At 39.4% G+C, this 20,767-nt stretch overlaps 1 protein-coding gene across 4 annotated transcripts in view; it reads left to right on the top strand.

Moving 5' to 3' along the window:
* The window catches only part of LOC139444776 (E3 ubiquitin-protein ligase PDZRN3-like), a 295,562-nt gene that overhangs the window by 147,488 nt on the left and 127,307 nt on the right, over positions 1-20,767 (top strand). The window contains exon 2 of one of the 4 annotated variants that reach the window (XM_071225727.1): positions 12,705-12,795. The exons of 2 other annotated variants lie outside the window; for them this stretch is intronic. In XM_071225727.1, the coding sequence (XP_071081828.1) occupies positions 12,705-12,795 (91 nt within the window). Of the gene's footprint in view, positions 1-12,704; positions 12,796-15,213; positions 15,697-20,767 lie in introns of those variants that run through there. One more of the 4 variants, XM_071225728.1, reaches the window with a different exon arrangement.

Genomic DNA, 20,767 nt, shown 5'->3' with positions numbered 1-20,767 from the left:
GTGAAGATCATGTCAGGTCTGTTCTCAACCATTACTATTCTATTTTGCCAGACATCTTTTGTGTCCCTTACTATTTTTACCAAGCTAATAAATATCAAATGTACCCTTCCTGATGAAAAAAATGCAAGTCCTTCCTCATTATGTTCGGAGATAATGGCTGGTTCATTTTTCATGAAGGGTAAAAAAAATGTCGTCACTTTTAATTTCTCAGCAACACAGGATAAATGTGGATAAAAAAATAAGCTTTCAAGAAAATGGTTTTGGAAATGCAATATTAAAATGGACATGAAAAAATGAAATAAAAACCAAATAAAATCCAAGTTGGGATCTTGTACAGATGTACAAAGTGTGCTTTTTAAAACATTATGTAAAATTACACGTCTTTTTCACAGGTTTCCAAATTAAATGGATTAGGAGTGGAGGGTTTTGATTGAGATTGGCTTAAGTGTGTGAACGGGTCACAGGACAATATCATCCAAAGTGCTGACCATTATTCCCAGAGAATATGCATGGCTTGTTCTGGCATTGGTGCAAGGGCTTCTATGCTAATACTCTGTTGGATGTGGAACATGGAGGAGCTTGTTGGGCGTCGGCTCCTTGGGGTGTGGAGCTTGTGACAGAAAGGAGCCTCATGTCAAGGCTGATTGTGTTCTCATTGGGGATTTCCTGTCAGATTGGTTCTTTGGATGTGATGTTTTATGGAGATGCTTTAACAAGAGTCAGGAATCTTTCAAACAAACACACAATATACAGCTGTTTTGAGCATCGGATATTGCGGGTTTTTTCTAGGAAAGGGAGGCCATTTTAATTACTTGTTTGTAGATTCACCTGTCATTTAGCCATTTATATAAATCTAGTAGAAATAATCAGGTCTAGTTACCTGAATTAGAAGTATATAAACATTTACATTTTGACCTGGTCTTTTCTTTCCAGCTGAGCCTATGGATAGGGTTTGTTTTCACCCAAAAGATCTGTATTACACACAAGCAAATATGGCAATAGGCACAATACAGTGATAAGTTTAGCCATTGATTTTTATTTCTTTTAATTTAAAAGCTTTTCGACCACCCACTTTCCTTGAGTTATTTGGAGAAAAAAGCCCCAATAACTTGGTCTGTCTAAATGGTCAAAAGTGTAGAAATGTTTTGACAAATGTGACACTTACACCAGATTTGCAAGATTCAAAGCCAACCTTCACTATGGATAGTGAGAGAACCATGCTATTAGGGTCTCATTAGTTTCTTCAGACAATCATGATTTTGGTGAGAAAACAGGGATGTGGCACCTTAAACTGCTGTGACCCCAATACCAACAGTATTTAAAGTCAGAACAGTACTTTGATTTGGAAACTTAATACTCTAAGCTGCACATATCACCATCTACTGCAACAAGCAATCAGGAGTGTGTAGATGGACCAACTCTGAGCACGCAAAGTTCCAAGTGACACTTGTAGATTCTAGTTCCTAAATGCCAAAGTCTGCACATGGAAACAATGTGTAAAGCTCATTTCCAGTGTCCACTGTTGTGATATTCTGGAATATTGCCAAAAGCGGCATAAAACCTCACTCACTCACTCACTCACTCACTCACTCACTCACCCTTGGTCTGTCAGCACCATGCATACCTATGCTCATCAGTTCACCAAAGTGACAAACATTTAAGACTTGTATCACATCAAGTTGTTAAAATAATAATGTTCAAACAGGATTAAATACTCACTAACTCTAGCAGAACAGACAAAATGTGTGGCATGAGCCCAAGGCTCTACAATATAACTGTATATTTATGAACTTAGTTCACAAGTTTTTCAATGGCATGTCAGCAATGCCTTTAAAGAAGTACCAGTCATGTCAACAATTCTTAAATCAGGCGCTGATTTATGACTTGATGGCAGCACCCAATCTGAGAGACAAAAATTCCATCAAATTACTTTGGCCTACTTCCCTTTGATCTAGGATATTTTTTGTGAACTGACTCTATTCTGGCTTTTTATCATAATATGCATCAAAAGTTCCTTGCTTTTGACAGAGTGAAATATATAGTCTTAAAAATGGTTATGGTGAGCAAAGAAATTGCTTCTTTCTTTAGCCATTAATCATGAACAAAACATAATCTTGTTCCACAGATACACCCTACTAAAGTCTGATGTCTGTTTGTCCATTTGTTTCATATCTAATTTGGGGCACTGACAACATTCAGGTCATAAATGAAAAAGTTGATGTATTTTTTACGCAACAAAAGAGAGAATTTGCAAGCTTGAAAGTTTTGATTATAGCTTTCTGCTTTAGCAAATAGATTCAAGTTTTTGCTTTTGAATAATTCCTGCCAAAATTTGACTGATCTTTGACGTGTTGGGGTCTTCATGGCGCCGATGGTTTGTTTCTTCTGCAACAGGTGCTTGTTATGACATTCGTCTATGGCCAATCAGAATCCAGAATAAGATTATGTTGGCTGAATTCAAACAGGAGGTCAACTTAATACCAAGTCAGTTAATGGCCAACTGGTCTGAGGTTGTTCTGATGCCAGAATGTTTTCAATTCTGTTCAGTCGTCAGTACTGTATTGACAGAAAATGGCAAACAATTAGCCGTAGAAGTTTCATCTCCAACTGGCCCTGTATTTATTTGGACATTCCTTTCAAGAATAATATATTTATTAGGTTCCTACGAGACAATTTACTATCATATCATGGTTTTAGATTGCTAAATATGAATTTGGGAGAATGCTTGTTTTGGGGATCGGTAAATATTATTTGGAGGAAAGCAATCAGCAGAAACTTCGCAAGGGTTAGGAACATTCAGAGAAAGTCGTCCCAGCTGAACCGGGCACCAGAATGTCATCATCGTAACTTACAAACCCCAGTCGGCCATTGTTTGCAGAAAAAATATGACATTGTGGTCATTTTGAGGAAAAGTGCGAAAGAAACACGAATATTTGTTGGTTTTGTGCCGTTGTGATTAGAAATTGCCTCTTTGTGCAACCTCTTTATGCCATGCAGTCAATTAGCAAATCAGAACATCTCTCATTCCACAGATTTTATTTGAATCAATATGGACCAGTGCTCAGCCTATGCTGGACCGCTCTACCAAATTGGGTTTGTAGCTTTTGACAAGCGATGTACAACCTCATTGCTGTAATGTGTTTGTGTAAGGGCGCATTACTCTGGCTGCTAGTCCCTCTTCAATGTAGTGTTCAGCTACTCCTTGGTTTAATACGTTCAACCAAGGACATCTGCGGCGGCCCGTAGGACATTGTACCACACCACCATCCCCCCCTATACTATCTTGGCATGGTGGATCTAAATGGAAATTGGTTCCCATAAAGGACCAACTGTTGCACTTGCCCGAGCAATTTTGCACTTAGTTTAGTTGAACTTACAGGATTAAAGAGCAAAGATATTCTAGATTGTCCTTCCAAATTGAACACTTGCTGTTACGAAATGTAATTTTCGGTGAGTGGTAAATATTTCACACTTTGGTAGTTTTCTTCAATTGAGAAGTGTGAGCCAGTAATCTCCAATTCAGAGGAAAAAATGGACTAAATTGTCTTCAATTTTGGCTTGTCAGGAATACGGCTTCACGGTTCTTAGCCAGCAGTTCTTCAAACAATTTTTTCAAAATAGCTGAAAGTTTTGTTATTCTGCTAAGTATATTATTCATCACAGGGGTAAGAGATAAGAGTGGGAATCAGAGTTTGTAAGAAATCGGCTCCACATCAACCAATGGGAATAACTGCTATTTAGTTCCGACTTAGATCCTTATCTTAGATGCCCATGGAATCGGCTTCAAGGAAGTAGGGGTTAATTTAACGTTTGGCCAACTGCCTTTGAAATCTTCAATTTAGCGGTTAAGCAGTAGAACCCTTTCAAACATAATCAACTTGTAAACAAATAAACATTTTACGCAGATTATTTTTGAGTTGTATGCATTTAAAACTTGGCTGTTTTCCACTGATTGTGGTGATTCCGAGAGGGGAGTGGTAGCCTGATGTCTAATGGCGAACGTTTTATTGATTGATGGAATGATTATGAAACGATTGAAATAATTTCCCAGAATTCATACTGTCTTTAATGCATGTGAGATAAGATAGTTGATAATGGCGGAACTTGAAGCAGACACGTGATTCACTGATTACTGGAAGATATCATTTGCTGCACATAGTGAAATGGATTGAAAATCTTTATTGCGAGTCTCATTTGATAATTTTTAAATTAATGAGGCATCATTCTTATCCTCGTAAAACTTTTGATTACTGTTTCGTTAATAATTTTGATAAATATGTAACCGACAGCAACTTTCAGTTTTATGAAGTCATCAGCAATATTCCAGCAACATGTAAATAATCCAGTTTGGGGCAGGTAAACCAGTGGTTGATAGCATGAGCACCAAGACATGCTGTTTGGGTACAGGTTGCAACTTACACCACCCAATCCCCATTTGGCAAGCTTTGGGTATGGGGCCTCTGCTGACCAACACTCCTTCCCCTAACCTTTTCCACCCCCTCCGTCACTCCCTTTCTACCCCCCTCACTCACCCCACCCTCACTACCTCACTCACCCCACGCCTCTTACACACTTCCTCACTCCACCACCCCCTCTCTACCTCCTCCCTCAACCCCTCACCCCTGTCTAACCTTTCATTTACCCTCACCCCCTCTCTACCCCTTACCCACCCCTCACCCCCTCTCTATCCTTTCATTCACCCCCACCCCCTCTCTACCCCCCTTACCCACCCCTCAAGCCCTCTCTAACCTTTCATTCACCCCCACACCCCCTCTCTACCCTTTCATTCACCCCCACTCCCTCTCTACCCCCTTACCCACCCCTAACCCCCTCTCTACCCTTTCATTCACCCCCACTCCCTCTCTACCCCCTTACCCACCCCTCAAGCCCTCTCTAACCTTTCATTCACCCCCACACCCCCTCTCTACCCTTTCATTCACCCCCACTCCCTCTCTACCCCCTTACCCACCCCTCACCCCCTCTCTACCTTTTCATTCACCCCCACCCCCTCTCTACCCCCTTATCCACCCCTCAACCCCTCTCTACCCTTTCATTCACCCTCACCCTGTCTCTACCCCTTACCCACCCCTCAACCCCTCTCTACCCTTTCATTCACCCCCACCCCCTCTCGAACCTCTTAACCACCCACACCCCCTCTCTACCCCCTTACTCACCTGTCACCCCCCTCCCTATCCCCTTGCTCACCTCCAAGCCTCTCTCTACCCCCTTAGTCCCTCGCCCAGTCCCTCTCCACCCCCTAACCCACCCCCTAACCCACCCTTCACCCCCTCTCTACCCTTTCACTCACCCCCTTGAAGAGCATCGACTCAGGGCAGCTAGCTAGGTAGCCATTGATGAAAATCTAAGGATGGGGCCTGATGTCGTACAGCTGAAAGTCACGCAGGAGGTGACGAGGATGCTGCCTGTTCGTGTTGGTGTGCTTGTTTGATATATTTACCTGTCTTTTGAGATGCTCAGTAAACAGGGCTTTGATGTTGGGGTTAGGAGAGGTGGTCGTCGCTTACCCTCGACTCGTGTATTAGCTCAGGGGGTTTTAAATAGGAAGGATAGTTTACTCCATCGTACTGGGTAACCAACCCTTCTTCATCGTGTTAATTACGATCGGGTGATATCACACGTCAACCTTGGCGTTCACACTTTTTTAAAGTTGACGGGTTGAAGAATAAAGGTGTCACAAATCACACTCTGGTTGTAATCTGTGTTTGTGACTTGAACCTCAAGCAAGCCATATCAAGACTGTTTGATTTCTGACTTCTTTAGAAATAAAAGATATATCACCAAACAGAAAGGTTTAGAATGTTAACGCAGAATAGAATCAAAAGAAATCTGATGTAATTTACATCTAGGTGTAATTGGGTGACCTTTCAAAAAACTTTTTTTCTAATAATTAAAAGTAAAATTACAAAACATATTTCCTGGTTAGTTTTTAGTTTTTTTATGTCTGGTATTATCCAAAGTGAGTGAGTGAATATGGTTTTACGCCGCTTTTAGCAATATTCCAGCATTTATCACGGCGGGGCACCCCAGAAATGGGCTTCACACATTGTACCCATATCGGGAATCGAACCCAGGTCTTCGGCGTGACGAGCAAACGCTTTAACCACTAGGCTACCCGACCGCCCCTGGTAGTATCGAAACAAAGTTTCTTGTGGACTTGTTTATTATTATTATGATAAATGGTCATAAATGTACAAATTAATCTTAAAGGTAAAGGTAGGAACTCAAAGACAAGCGAGCTGTTTAGGAATGTGTTTTTTTTAAATGATCAACATGTTTAAATAACTGTTGAAGCATTTCAATACAAATAACTTGGTTTTTTTGTGTGGAGAGTTGATCAAGTTAAAAAAACAGAAATTATCAACATGTTAAAATAACAACATTGCAAAAAAGTTGTTGTTTTTATTGTGTACAGACTTGATCAAATCTACAAAATCAAGTTTAAAAAAACTGCTTCAACATGTTCAGCCGACAACATTGCAGTACAAATAAGTAACTTTTTTATTGTGTGGAGACTTGATCAAGTCTACAGTGCTCATAGTAGGGCATAGTACTATCGTCTTTGATGGGGCGGTCGGGTAGCCTAGTGGTTAAAGCGTTCGCTCGTCACGCCGAAGACCCGGGTTCGATTCCCGACATGGGTACAATGTGTGAAGCCCATTTGTGGTGTCCCCCACCGTGATATTGCTGGAATATTGCTAAAAGCGGCGTAAAACCAAACTCACTCACTCACTATTGTCTTTGACAAGTCAGGAAGACCATTAATCAAAAACAGGTCCCTTCAAATTATACACCAGAGCACATCAATCAGTATTAATACTGTTCTTAAACATATAATACTGGAACCATGTTTGTTTATCTTATAGGTGATATTGAACAATTTTCTGCTTGATTTGCAACAAAGTGATTTGTGTGTGCCATTAAAGTACATCCAACTCTTAATGTACATAGTTTTGTTCGAGCAGTAGATGGTCTTTAGAGTAGCATTGTCGCTATCAATTTGTTCCAATTTGTGTATAGAATTTCATGAGGGGATTATGGGAACGTCTTAGTAGCCTATTAACCTAAGGTAGCAGTTGAGTCAGCCTTGTTAAAACCTTTTGGACATTAAACTCAGTGAATCACACCTATTGAATGTGATAATCAATATTCTGCTGCAACCCTTTGGCATTTATAGATATAACATTACAGGTGTAAATCAGTTAATTAGAATTTACCTGTCCTTACTGCCACCTTGATTTACTGTCCAGGTAGGATCTGTGTAATCATACCTGTCGTTAGGTACCTGGGGCACACATCAAAGGCCAGGTAAGTATGCCCTGCTCAGGTAAGCAGCAGGTAGAGTGTATATATCAGTGTACCTATTGTCACCTGGCCGTGTGACGAGGGGTTCAGACAGTGGTAGAAGAGGATGGGGAATTACTCGAAAGATGCTACATTATTACATTTATTTACATTATATGTAATTGTTCACTTCAAAGAAAAAATAGTACTGCTTTTTTAAAGGATTATGTTTAGATCCTTATCAGGTCTCCTGAAGTAGATCCATAAAAGAAGTAGACTTGGAAGAAATTTAGTATTTTTTATTTTAGTGGGTGAATTCCTGCATCGTTAACGTCAAAGAGTTTGTAGTAATGTTTACAACAAGTGAGTTCTGATGACACTGTGAATAAACAGTCATAAAATTTCCAGCAAAATAAATTGAGCTTGTCAGAGCGTTTCAATAAACCTCGGTGAGATTGTTAGGAGAGTGTTCCAAGGAAGCTGTTACATTGCAATTCCGTTTTGAAAATTCATGGAATATATTGCGGAGGGTTTGATGGACTGGTGCAATTACAAGCTAGTCCAGTTATTGTCCACATTTCACCAGTCTTTGTTTATACGATCAGCTGTTCTAACATCTGAAGGGAAAGTTATTGCAAAAGGATTTTTAAACCCGCTTGTTAGCCAATAAATTTACAACAGGCCTTTCAAACTTTGGAGAGCCTATCATCTCTGAACACTTAATCATGTGTAAATCGGACATTTACGTTGACTAGTTATTGAAGGAAAAAAAGCATTCATGGGTCATACATAGGCCTTTGAAGTCAGTCAGTGGATAAGGGTTTTATACAAACATCTACCTCTGGATGAAAATAGTTGAAATAATGACTGACTTTCTGTAAATTCACCAATGGAGTAAATGAAATACTTTGTTAAAGGCTTGTTGATGATTGTAGCTATTCAGTGTTGCAGTTATCCTGTACAACCTAGTGACTAGCCAGCAAGCTATTTATAAACATCAGATGCTGAAGTCGCCTCCAATAGTCGTCTGCCCCTTTAAGACGAGCTGAGCGCGGTTGATGAGATTTACTGCATATTTGACTTCTCCATAGAAGAAATTAGTTTACTGAATGTTATTGTAATCGGGAGGAGGGATGTTGCAAAATCAAATTTGAATAGAAAATTGAAAGTAAGTGTCTTTGCAAGTGGCAGTTGTACCGAATTGACTGTATTTGGAGACGATATGGCTCGGAGTAGGAAAAATGTTATGCAAGTTTTGTCGATAAAGGAGATTGTTCATTTGATGTAAACAATTGCAAGAAAAAGGGAACAGGCAGATCTTGTACAGTATAAATCTTGGCCTTGACAGGAACAATGATTTTGTAAATATTTATCCTCCCTCAGCTCGAAGGACTGGTTACCTACTACCTTGTCTAAAGTCGTCCTCATGGAGCCAACTAGAAAAGATTATATCAGAAATTTGAGCAATTATTCAAATGGGTTTGTCTTATTTTTTATGGTCCGAAAGCTTTTAAGGAATAAATTTAACATTGCACATGTGTAGGGGTTAAGTTATCTGACATTCTCGTGATAGACGTGGTGCAAAAATAGGATATTGGAGATTATGTACCATATACCTCCGTAAGCGTCTGCTGACTCGACACAAAAAAAACAACTTTTGAAGTTTTTATGCAATACAAAATTCAAAAATATAGATTACAAATGCGTCCTGGTGTTATTATTTGATATGCTATCGATCCCTGAAAGAAATATGTAAATATAATCTTTGGACAAAATGCAAAAGAGGCATTACCACAACATGAGATAGATACAGTGTAAAAGTAGCACTTTTTTAACAGATAATTATATTTATATTATTCTAGTTTTCATCCCAGAAATATTAACATAAGATGTATTGTTGTATACTTATTGTAAGAATAGATGATTTATTGATTTTTCTATACATGTATATATATATATATATATATATATCATGAGTGTCTATAATTATTAAAATTAATACATTTACTATTAATGACATTGGTATTTAGCTAATATAGGTGTAAAGTTAGAAAATTGTATTGATATTTGTTACTTGCCAAGCCCTATGTTAATATTGAATGTAATACTACACTCCTGCAGCAAACACTTTTCCCATCGTCACAATAAGTAAATATAGACATATAGGTTAATTGAATACAAGATTGATGTCAAACATACTTAAGTATGTGCATATTTTCAATTTCTTTTCCAAATAGACAGATACGATATTAACTAAATGAGATGAATTTTGGAACAGATATATTTTGTAAGAGTAATACTACCCAGTAACAGGTTGTTGAGTGTTAATAAACTGTTTGTGGGGCGTAAACACATTCAATAATGGAAGTACTAGAAATAAAGCTCTTTGTTCCAAGGGAGGTAACTCTATTAGGAGTGCTCCTAAAAGTTTTGTTGCATTTTCTTTCTGGTAATGAAAGCAGAAGCGGGTTTCCCCTGTGACATATTACTGTTGTAATAAGCTGACAAGTTGTTTATCACGGACTCCACCATAATTACAATCCTATATGCGTACATGTATACTGTATTCTCAAAAAATAAACAAAGGCTTTAGAATACTTACATAGTGGCTCTTTAACTTGCAGTAAGATGGCGTGATTTATGATGTGTTGAAATTGTTTAGTTGCGACCATAAACAAGGGATAAGTTTCGTTGTACACAGTTTTATTTGGTAATTACGCTGAAAATGATAGTTGTGTGGAAAAGTGTTTTTTGCCTTCTGAATATTTTCACGTAGGCTAAATGAATTTACAGTCAGTAAGATGGAGCATATTTGGATCACTCCATCGAGGTTGATTCACCTGAAACTGACATTATTGATTTTCTTCACTTAGGGTTGATATGTTGTGTTAGGACGAATTCTCGACTTCAATATCTGTATGATGATCCTGTTTGCTAATGAAAGTTTAGAGATTAAATTACCCAGGATGCAATAATTGCCATCCCTGCCCCACTAGAACACCATCAGCCTTGTCTGCCCTCGTAGTGCTGTTTGATGGTCGGATAATGGTAGAGCTAGGACTTTATTGCTTAGTCTAGCCCATGCCAGGTATGGGCGTAGGTATGCCACCACCAGCCACCCCTATGACCTCACCCATCCCAAGCCTTGTCTACCCTTATCAATCCTCATCCCTAACCTCACCCACCCTCAACCACCACCCTATCACCTCACCCACCCCAAGCCTTGTCTACCCTTATCAATCCTCATCCCCCATCCCTAACCTCACCCACCCTCAACCACCACCCTATCACCTCACCCACCCCAAGCCTTGTCTACCCTTATCAATCCTCATCCCCCATCCCTAACCTCACCCACCCTCAACCACCACCCTATCACCTCACCCACCCCAAGCCTTGTCTACCCTTATCAATCCTCATCTCCCATCCCTAACCTCACCCACTCTCAACCACCACCCTATCACCTCACCCACCCCAAGCCTTGTCTACCCTTATCAATCCTCATCCCCCATCCCTAACCTCACCCACCCTTAACCACCACCCTATCACCTCACCCACCCCACTATACAACTATACACCACACACAGGTGAACTATACAACTATACACCACACACAGGTGAACTATACAACTATACACCACACACAGGTGAACTATACAAGTGAACTATTCAGGTAAACTATATAACTATACAACACACGTGAACTATACAAATATTCAACACACACTGGAGGACTATACATGTGAACTATACAAGTATGCAACACATGGGTGAACTATACAACTATACACCACACACAGGTGAACTATACAACACACAGGTGAACTATACAACATACAGGTCAACTATACAGTTTAAATAAGCAACACATAAAGGTGAACTATATACCACACACAGGTGAACTATACACCACATCCCTCTCCCCACATACAGACTAACAATATCCCAGCAGGTCTCCCCCTCGTGACGAGCCGGCGTCTCACCTGACACTCACAGGTGTAACATTATAAAGTATTTGACCAGTGCTAGCATTGGGTGCTGGTATAGCTGACAGATAGCGGGTTATGATAAACAAGGATTGTGGCGGGGCGGGCATCTCGCAAGTCTGGTCTCTCGACAGCGATGGGCATCTGTTTCACAAATTGAAAGGAAGTGAAGAAGAAATACTAAGACATTTGGGAGAAATTGCTCTGAATTTAGACAGGGAGCATCCTCTATAACAGGCGTTTCCATGGCAACCAAACTGATAATTTGAGAGGTTTGAGAGGCAGGTTGGTGCGTCCCCCTCCCCTCCCCTCTTCCTCTGCTTGTCTTATCTTTCAATGTTTGCAACACTTGCTCGTCTTCATATTTCATTTCTCTACCTTCTGTACTGGAGAGTTTCCCAGCCTCTCATTGACTCAAAACCCCAGACAGGGATAATCAGCCAGCCGCCTCCCGTTCCAAACCTCAAAACCAAACTTTGTATAATGAAATAAAACCGTCCAATGTTAAACCAGTCTTTGAAACAAGCGCAGTCACTTCGAAGCGGAAATGTTAACGATGTGACGTTAAATCTACACTCACTCATGCACTGAAACAAACGCACTCACAGCACACAGATCGTTCGCTTTGGTACAAAAAGAATTTGGGTGTTCCTGAAGGGCTACGGGGATGTTTATGCAAGAAGGTTACCGTTACTCGTATTCCACAGATTAGCGGTTGATAATCGTTGAACGGGAGTAGGTAGGTTTGTTGGGCAATATGCACCTGGATGTACAGAGGTAGCAGTTGCTTGTGAAGACTGTTGTGTGGCTAATCTACCCAACAAGATACATCTCTCTCAATAAGCTGCTTTGCAGGCCACTGTTTGACTAGTACAGCCTCCTAGTGCTGTTTGATGGTCAGATTATGGTTGTTTAGTGGAGAGCTGGGACATTATGGCTTAGTCTAGCCCGTGCCAGGTATGGGCGTAGGTATGCAGATAGTAGAACAGGTGTATGCAGCTAGGGGAAGGCACCATGTACTTTTCGGCATAAATACTACTGTTTTGAAAACATGAAATCATTCATGTCAAATCTGACTATTTTCCGACTTGCATTTATAAAATTTGTAAATTATTTTTTGGACACAATTTGGTTTCATATCCAGCATAATTATTGTCCTGTTCTCAGAGATTGTTATGTACCACATAAAAGAATTTAAAAGTAAGGTTTTTTCATAGCCATGACAGATTAAATGTCGTCATATGAGAAAATCATGCAGGTTTTTTCTCCTTTTTTCGTGTAGTGTATATAAATATATTAATAAAACAATAAAACATGAAATGGGTTCATAATGATTATGCTTGTGACATAGATTGACTGCAAGATATGAATATCTTTAAGTATCCATGTCATTTAAGTTCAAGCTTTTTCTTACCAAAGGGTTCCTCCACACCCTGGGATTCTGAGTTATAATTGGTCCACAGCTACCTATGCTGGTCTCGAAGTGACTTTAAAGATCGGGGCAGTCAGGGTAGGTATAACTGGCATGTCATCGTACCCCTCTGAGTGGAACACTTCTCATGATATCAATCACTGGATTGTCTGGTCCTGACTTATTTCCAGACTGCAGCCTGCAGCTGGGATAACTGCTGAGTGTGGCCTTTAACAACAAACATGCTATGGCCTTTCCTCTCTCAACATCGGATGCTCATGATATCGATCACTGGAATGTCTGGTCCAGACTCTATTTTTAACAAACCGCTGTCATATAGCTGGAATATTGCTGAGTGCGGCGTTAAACAACAACCCAAACCCCCAAACCAAATCACAACATCGGACAGAAATACAATTCCAAGCCAACTTCCCACTCGACCACTCACCTAATATGAAGAAAAGTTAGGAATAAGTGGTGTATATATAAGACGTCTTGACGAATCATTTGGTATCTATGAAGTGAAAGTTTTCACAGCTACTGAGATATTTGCCATGCATTCAAAATATCATCTACAAGGCCATCATTTATTGGACTGAAACTTGGTAGGTGTTTGGTTTGCCCTTTATCCAATGATGGATTCGCTCCTTCATCAGGCAGAGGTGACACTTGGTAGCCATAGCCAGTGGTCAGGTGTCCACTTCTATCAGATGAATGTCCAGTCCACTTCATCACCCAGCAAACCACTCTGGCCTAGAACAAGCTTAACCCTTTCACTGTCAGAAGGTGTGATATAACAGTTATAACTCGCTGGTTATGTTTAATAAGTTGCATTTTCAGATGATGGTTTATGATTTTCATAATTGTGGATTTACAAATTTATTTGATTAACTATTTATATCCTTTTGATATGGATCTTACTAACGTTCTTTGACACTCCAAACTATTAACTTATTATATTTTTTAAATTTGGGTTTCCATTTATTTTTTTCAAAAGTTGAGAAGTATTTTTCCATGATATCAATTATTGAAACATTTTATATATAATTTATGTGCTTAGATTTGGGTTATGGTTTAAATAACTTATCCTTTCCAATCTTTTGTCGTTCTTTTTTATTCCAAATTGAAATGCACATTAATGGGATAGCTGAAATTCCTCGAGTGTTTGTGACATGTTGGGTTAACAAGAGAAGCAGGAAGTGGACCCTGCTGGTCAAATACATGATGGAACACATGCTGGACATTACCTGGGTGAACTGACCAATAGAATCCAGCCAGGTTGACCACACCAGCTTTGTATTGTTATACATTGTTACCTTCATAACAGCCGCCTGGACCTTTGGCCTGGATTTGATAATCTTTGAAGCATGCTTCCATTCAAGCTATATTACACCCCCCTACCAGGCGATGTGAAGTGTCCCCATCATAACATGCCCCCTCCTGTATCACCCCACCCATCCTTAAACATAACGCCCCTTCCCTCAGCAGTGGCCCATACCCCAGGGTATTTACATAGGGCATTAATCTTCAATACAGGATTATGTCATTAACACAACGGTGGATTGTGGATGGGTGACCAAATAGAAAAGTCACGGCCTCGGGGCAAGCTTATCTTTCTTTTCATTGCTAAATTTGAAGAATGTTTTCAGCATGCTATGTGAATGATGTGGTTTAGTCGGGATTATAAAGTGTGATTTGGATTACAATTTAATTAGCATGGTGATGATTTTAATGAGGAAGTTAGGAATGTTTTCTTTGTGTTCCAAGTTTGATAATGCTGCAAAGATTTGACATTTTGGTTTGCTGTGAATTGCTTTAGATGTTGCTTGCATCTAGTAAAACGGTTCATTGTGTATTGTGTAATACGTTATCCGTCAACCATAACGTGGTAGTAATTGAGGAGAATTTGTTGTCAGACTGACAGGAACTCGACTAACTCATTACTCAATCTCAAACCAAAACAAATTCTATGACAAATGTAAATTTTCAATAAAGCGATTTAATACAAAAAGTCAACTTTCAAAGAAGGTTTGTTGAAAGGGACTATGACAGAGACTCATTACACGTGTTGCGTATCATTCCAGCCACAATCAATTAATTGTTCGGGAGCTTCCCAATTATGCTTGTATTATGCAGCAGTTGTGCCATTCAGTGATGTTTGTCCCTCTTGATAGAGAGGCAGTGGGGTAGAGAGAGACCGGCTGACTACCTCAACACACCCCCTTCTATACCCCTGTGTCACTGGACATCCCATAGCTACTGGCCAGGTAAACGGTATTAGCCTTTTGACCTCCGCACTGCCATCTAGTGAGAGGTCAGTGAGTGACTGGACTGTAGTGGGTTATCGGGAACCTCGCTCCCTCCCTCCTGGCAGACCCATGTGGTTCGGCATGAGGGTGCACATCGCTGCTACTGCTGTCAAGTCACAGCCGCTAGCTCTTATCAAATGTCGGCAGCCATTTTCATAGCCTTCCCAGCAGCCTTAGAGTGATGTAAATTACTCCTCAATCAGAGAGGAGGGTTTGAGAGGCCTAGGTGCGTGTGTATTGGACTTGTGTGGAGAGCTGTCAAAGTTTGAGAAAAGTTTTGGAAAAAGTGTAAAAAAGTTGCATTTGGATCGGAATATGGTTGGATAAAGCCTGTGGATTAGCAGTGACAGGATTTTTACCCCAAGAAAGTTTCTGGATGGAAAAAAGTGAAAGTTTTGGTCTTCAAAGGGATATACAAACTTTTTGGAGTTGTGGATGATGAGCAAGAGACTGTCATCAGTGGAACTGCTGTTGGTCTCTGTTTGATGGCTGTGTGAGACGACATGGTTACTGTTGTATACTTTCTCCTTTCCCCTTCTGGGATGAGGGGGGCAAGATTTGCTAGATCTACCCCCTTATACCAGCTCCATGTCTGAAAGTGAAGTTTCCCCTTTATATTTTCTGGCACTTTTTGGACTGGAGCTTTTCTCCTCAGCTGTTCAAGTTTGTTATGGATTTCATGATACTAAAAGTAAGTCTGTGCACTGACGTTTTTACCTCTTTTTTTGCAGCAGTTTTTTCATGCATTGTTATACTTCATTTTCTTATCATTTATTTAGATTTCTTTGTTTTGTAAAAAAAACCAGACTGGCTGTTTGTTCATTCATTATACAGCTGATCTTGGCTTCGTTCACACAAGAAAACTTTGTGAAAGCTTTTTCTGCAAAGTTTCTCTACACTTGACTGTTTTCCACTGAGTTTCTCATTTAATCATAACTTTTATCTTTTTGCTGAGTTTTGTCCCATGTGTCACTGACTTGTTCGAGCAGATTTATAGCTTTAGGTCCTAATGCATCTTGTCTCATGTTTACAAAAATGATGAAAAGTTTTTGAAATTCAATTAGCTATGATATTGCCTGATGATATAAAACCGGAAATTCTATGAGGCATGATGTCTTGTTTTTCTCCTGCGTTTTGAAACTCTTGAAGATTAAGGTAGTCAAGATTGTGATCTTCTGACAAATAAATCTCGTCTTTATCATATGAGAACTGAAATATGGAATCTCAATGTCAGGATAATTCTCATGACTATTCCTGTTGCACATTGGGAATACGTTCTAATGCAGAGATGCCTCCGTTGTAACCTTTGCTGAATTTTTTTATTTAAAAAAAAAATCAATGTGTCGCCCGGCAGAGGCTTTGCGGTTGTATGGCATTTGACCTCAATGATCACATGACTAGTGCACAAAAACTAATGCAAAAACAGTTAAGTAGCTGATATGGTGAATGAAGGAACGTAGATCAGGTACTGTATTGTCAGGGATGAGAAAAAAATGTTGTGATATTATCCGAGGCTGTGTAGTAACAGTGATGTGAAATATTGGTTGAGATATAATATGGTCTAGAAGTGACATAATTCATGGTTTAGTATGGGATAAAATGTATTGCTAACTTCACCTAGGAGATTCCAATGAGGTAGATATGTAATTTACTATGTTGGTTAATGGGATATGGAATATATAGCCCACTATGAAAAGTGGATATGGTGCTGTAAAGTAATTTGTCCAATATCAAACGTGGGATTTAATACCTAATGCTGTGCACATGTCGGAGTTCTCACAGAGTTATGTTCATGTCAGATGAAGCCGATTTGATTGGGAAAGTGTTCTGGTAGACCACACCATTGAACAAGGTGACTTGATATTAAGTAAGACTAATATGCTTGTCATACCACACGATGTCAGTGGTAGGAAGGAACATTCTTTTTCAGTCGGAGAGCAGTTCTATATGGATTGGTAATAATGTGTTGCTTATTCGGTATGTGTTCCGCGCTAGCGTATGATATATCATTGAGTCTCACGGCAATAATTGGCTGCACAGTGGTGTACACCAGGTCCAGACCTGTCAGGCCAGGGGGTGGGGGGGGTGGGGGTGGGGTTGGGTGTACCAGCTTGACATGTGTCTGTAGTTACACTGGGAGGAACTTTAAGGGGAGGGACTCGCCTTGACTCTGGGTGGTAGGTCTTAGGTACAAGTTGTTTTTTTGTGGGGTGATGCTTTTTCTGAGGTTAAATGGATGAGAATTTTTCTGAATGAAGGTTTTAATGTTTTAAAAAAATGATTGCAATCAGTTTAATAAATGATAGGATTAGATGCATAGGGTTCATTTCCAATCGTTTATTTTCAGGACTTGTTTGTTTATGTAAGTTTTTTTGTTTTGTTGATATTGTTTTTTATATATTCTTTTTATTTTTTGGGTGTATGTGGAATATAATGACATAAACAATTTGATAAAACATCAAAGATGCATAGATTTTTAGAAGGAAGTCCATGATATTCTTTTAACACTGGAATGATTTTCTGTTGACTTTTCATGATACTTTAGTGATGCATGGCTGAGAAGTGAGCTGGCGTAGTGTTGCCTTACTGGAAGTCCCAGTGCCAAGCTAGGATGCGAGTGTAGTTATATCTATCGGAGTCTGTGGAGGCACTGCGGTTGCCAGGTCTGAAGCAGCTGCTGACTCTTGTGAAGCTGGATAACTGCTTCAGTCTCCATTGAATTCCCGTTTGCATCCAATCACCTGATATGACCTGCCACAATTGTTACCCTGACCATCGTAGTGGACTCACTCGGGCCATTTCGTTCCTATTTCTCACTGAACGCAAAGTGTTATTCTTTTCTCATGATTAGAAAAAAGCATAATATGATCTCATGGAGTCTAATTAATTAAGTCTGATGTAATTACCGAAAGATATTAATTGACCGCTGACATTGATATTAATGACTCGCGTTATCAGCCTGTTGCTCTAATGAAGTCAATATTAGTGCAATATATGGGTAATAAACATTCAATATCTTGACAGGCAGCATAGGTATAATGTAGACGAAGTAATAAAACTAATCAGTTATGATAATTTGTGGCTTAATGGCTAATTATTTCATCAATATTCATGCCTCGTTAAGTTTCAGATGCTATGCTTCGTATACCACTAGATTCATATAAGAGTATATGCAAGGGGAGGGGGGAAGAAGTGACAGCCATATATATTCAATGGAACAGCTGATCAGGGTAATAGTCCAAACTTAATCTCAATATCTGAAGGCAAATTCCTGTTTTAAAAAAAGCTTTGTATCTGTTAATTAGTTTATTGTTTTTTCGCTTGTCTGAATAGTTGTTCACTCCAGGGAAGGAAAAGTGTAATAGCTCTTCGCTTTGAAAAGAAAAGAATTTTTTTAAGAATTTCTTTGTTGAAAGATAATTGAAATTAGTACATAATTCTTCCTTTTTCCATGTTTTCTTTCTGCATCTGTAAAGAGGCTGTTTTTCTACAACCTGTCAAAAATAAGGCATGGAATTAGTTTAAGATGATGATGTGCTAGTTATTGCTTATTTTCATTAAAGAATAACTAAATTAAAACCTTTTTTCCCTCTTATAAAAGCCTGGTCCAGAAAGGTGATTGAAGAAATTCCTCTTTGAAAGTCCTGAAAATATAATAGAAACTGTTAAATGTATTAGAATTTTTACACAGTTAAATGTCTTTGATAAAAGAACAGGAACAGAGGAACAGTATCACACTAAGAGAACATCAACACCTCGGGACATCTGAGAGTCTGACAAACCTTGCCACTTGTACCAAGCAAGTCAAAACAAAACATAAGCTTTGAACTCTCTAAGTGAGAGGCATGTTTGATGTTGATATATGTGAGCTGTACTCTACTGTAGGCTTCTTTTTGAACCTAAGTGATCACCAGAAGTGATTAGGACCCTGCGTCCAGTCTGTCCCTCTACCACAGCGAGATGTACCCTTTGTAGTGACCTCACGAGGATGGAGATGACTTCTCTGGGATGGGGAAGGTGTAGGTTTGTCCGAGTTTGCCTATTTGAAACTGGCTGTTCAACCAATGTGGTTCCAGTGTTAATGGAATTCCTGTGTACTGTTATTTCTTTAGGTTTGAGGCCGATCCCTTCAAAGGGGTTTATCTCCATGAAAGCTAAGGCAAAGGATGCTGGAACAATTCGGGACCAATTCTTGGAGCAAATAATCTTTGTGTCTAAAAATATCACCCCAAGGACTGGGGAGTAAGGATTTTTTTTTCATTTCCTTTCAAAAACCTTCTCAATCATTCAAATCAATGAGGTACAACAATTGCACTGCTCTGTTTGGTTTGTTGGTTTAAAAAAAATTGTGATACTACCAGCCGGCCAGAGCAGTTGACTTCTGGATTTACTGATTTCTGTGGCCAATGAACCAATAGTGAGTGTGGTTTAATGCCACTTTGACAAAATTTCAGCAATATCATGACATGGGTCACCAGGAATGGGCTTTGCACATTGAACCCATGTGGGGAATCGAACCATGCCTTTGGAGTGAGGAGCGAACACTTTAACCACTAGACTATTAAGGAGGCAAAATATGAACTAACAGACTATTAACCTTAACATCATCCACCTTGTACATGTAGGGGCATTAAAGTTTAATTGGTTTCAGATTCTTGATTGCTGAACAGTTAGAGGTAATTTCCTCAGGAAATAAGTGATACTTATGTATGGATCACTTAGAAAACTGTGTACAGGTATTTCCAGCACAGGAATATGCTCAATACAAGAATATCCAGTGCTGAATAGGCTATACACAAGAATATCCAAAACTGAATTGGCTATATACAAGAATATCCAGCACTGAATTGGCTACTAGAATATACAAGAATATCCAGCACTGAATTGGCTACTAGAATATACAAGAATATCCAGCACTGAATAGGCTCTATACAAGAATATCAAGCATTAAATAGGCTCTATACAAAAATATCAAGCGTTGAATAGGCTCTATACAAGAATATCCAGCACTGAATAGGCTACATACACAGTACACGAATATTCAACCATGAATAGTCTATATGAGTATATCCAGGCTGAATCACTTACGTAAGTATTTCAGGGATAGACAGAGCCACTAGTCCAGTAGACCGAGACAAGCAAAAATCTAGGTAGAGTAGTTGTTTTCTTCCAAAATCTAGTTATGTTACATAACTGCTAGTCCGAAATGAGTAGCGGACTAGATGGATATGACCACCCCGAGATATCCATGCTGAATCATTTATGTAAGTGTGCCTGCCCATGCTGAATCATTTATGTAAGTACATCCAGGCACATATTTTTTTTACTGTTTAACTTTTTCCAGGACTTGGTATCCTCTCCCATGATAAACCCAAACCTCTCGCAAATCTCATTACGTGTGTGGGGACGAGGAACTAGATGCACAAGATGCGCATCTAGCACTCATTTCCTGTCCCATGTGTTCGTCAGCACTCAGCCTCTCTCTGATGAATGGCTTGGCCAATTCCTCTGTTAAACTTTGTAACCTTTTGTAATATTTCTAAATTCTAAAGTTTGAACATCTGGGAAGAAGCACTCCGAAATCAAACAGAGTCTGGAAATTGCTGTTTGAAGAGATGCTTAAGATTTGAACTTTTTAGGATTTTTTTTCAATTTAGCAGTATTCTTTTCATAAATGTTTGATACATTTTGGGGTGTTGTGTCATCAGCCTGATTAAGGGAAACTTTGATAGTGTTGAAGTGTTTGGAGGGAGCTTCCATTA

This window comes from Haliotis cracherodii, unplaced genomic scaffold (assembly GCF_022045235.1).
Source record: "Haliotis cracherodii isolate W230 unplaced genomic scaffold, xgHalCrac1.p SCAF_6, whole genome shotgun sequence".
In the NCBI taxonomy this organism is placed as follows: Eukaryota; Metazoa; Mollusca; class Gastropoda; order Lepetellida; family Haliotidae; genus Haliotis; species Haliotis cracherodii.
The sequence above is the reverse complement of the archived record's forward strand: the minus strand, read 5'-3'. Positions and strand labels throughout refer to the sequence as shown.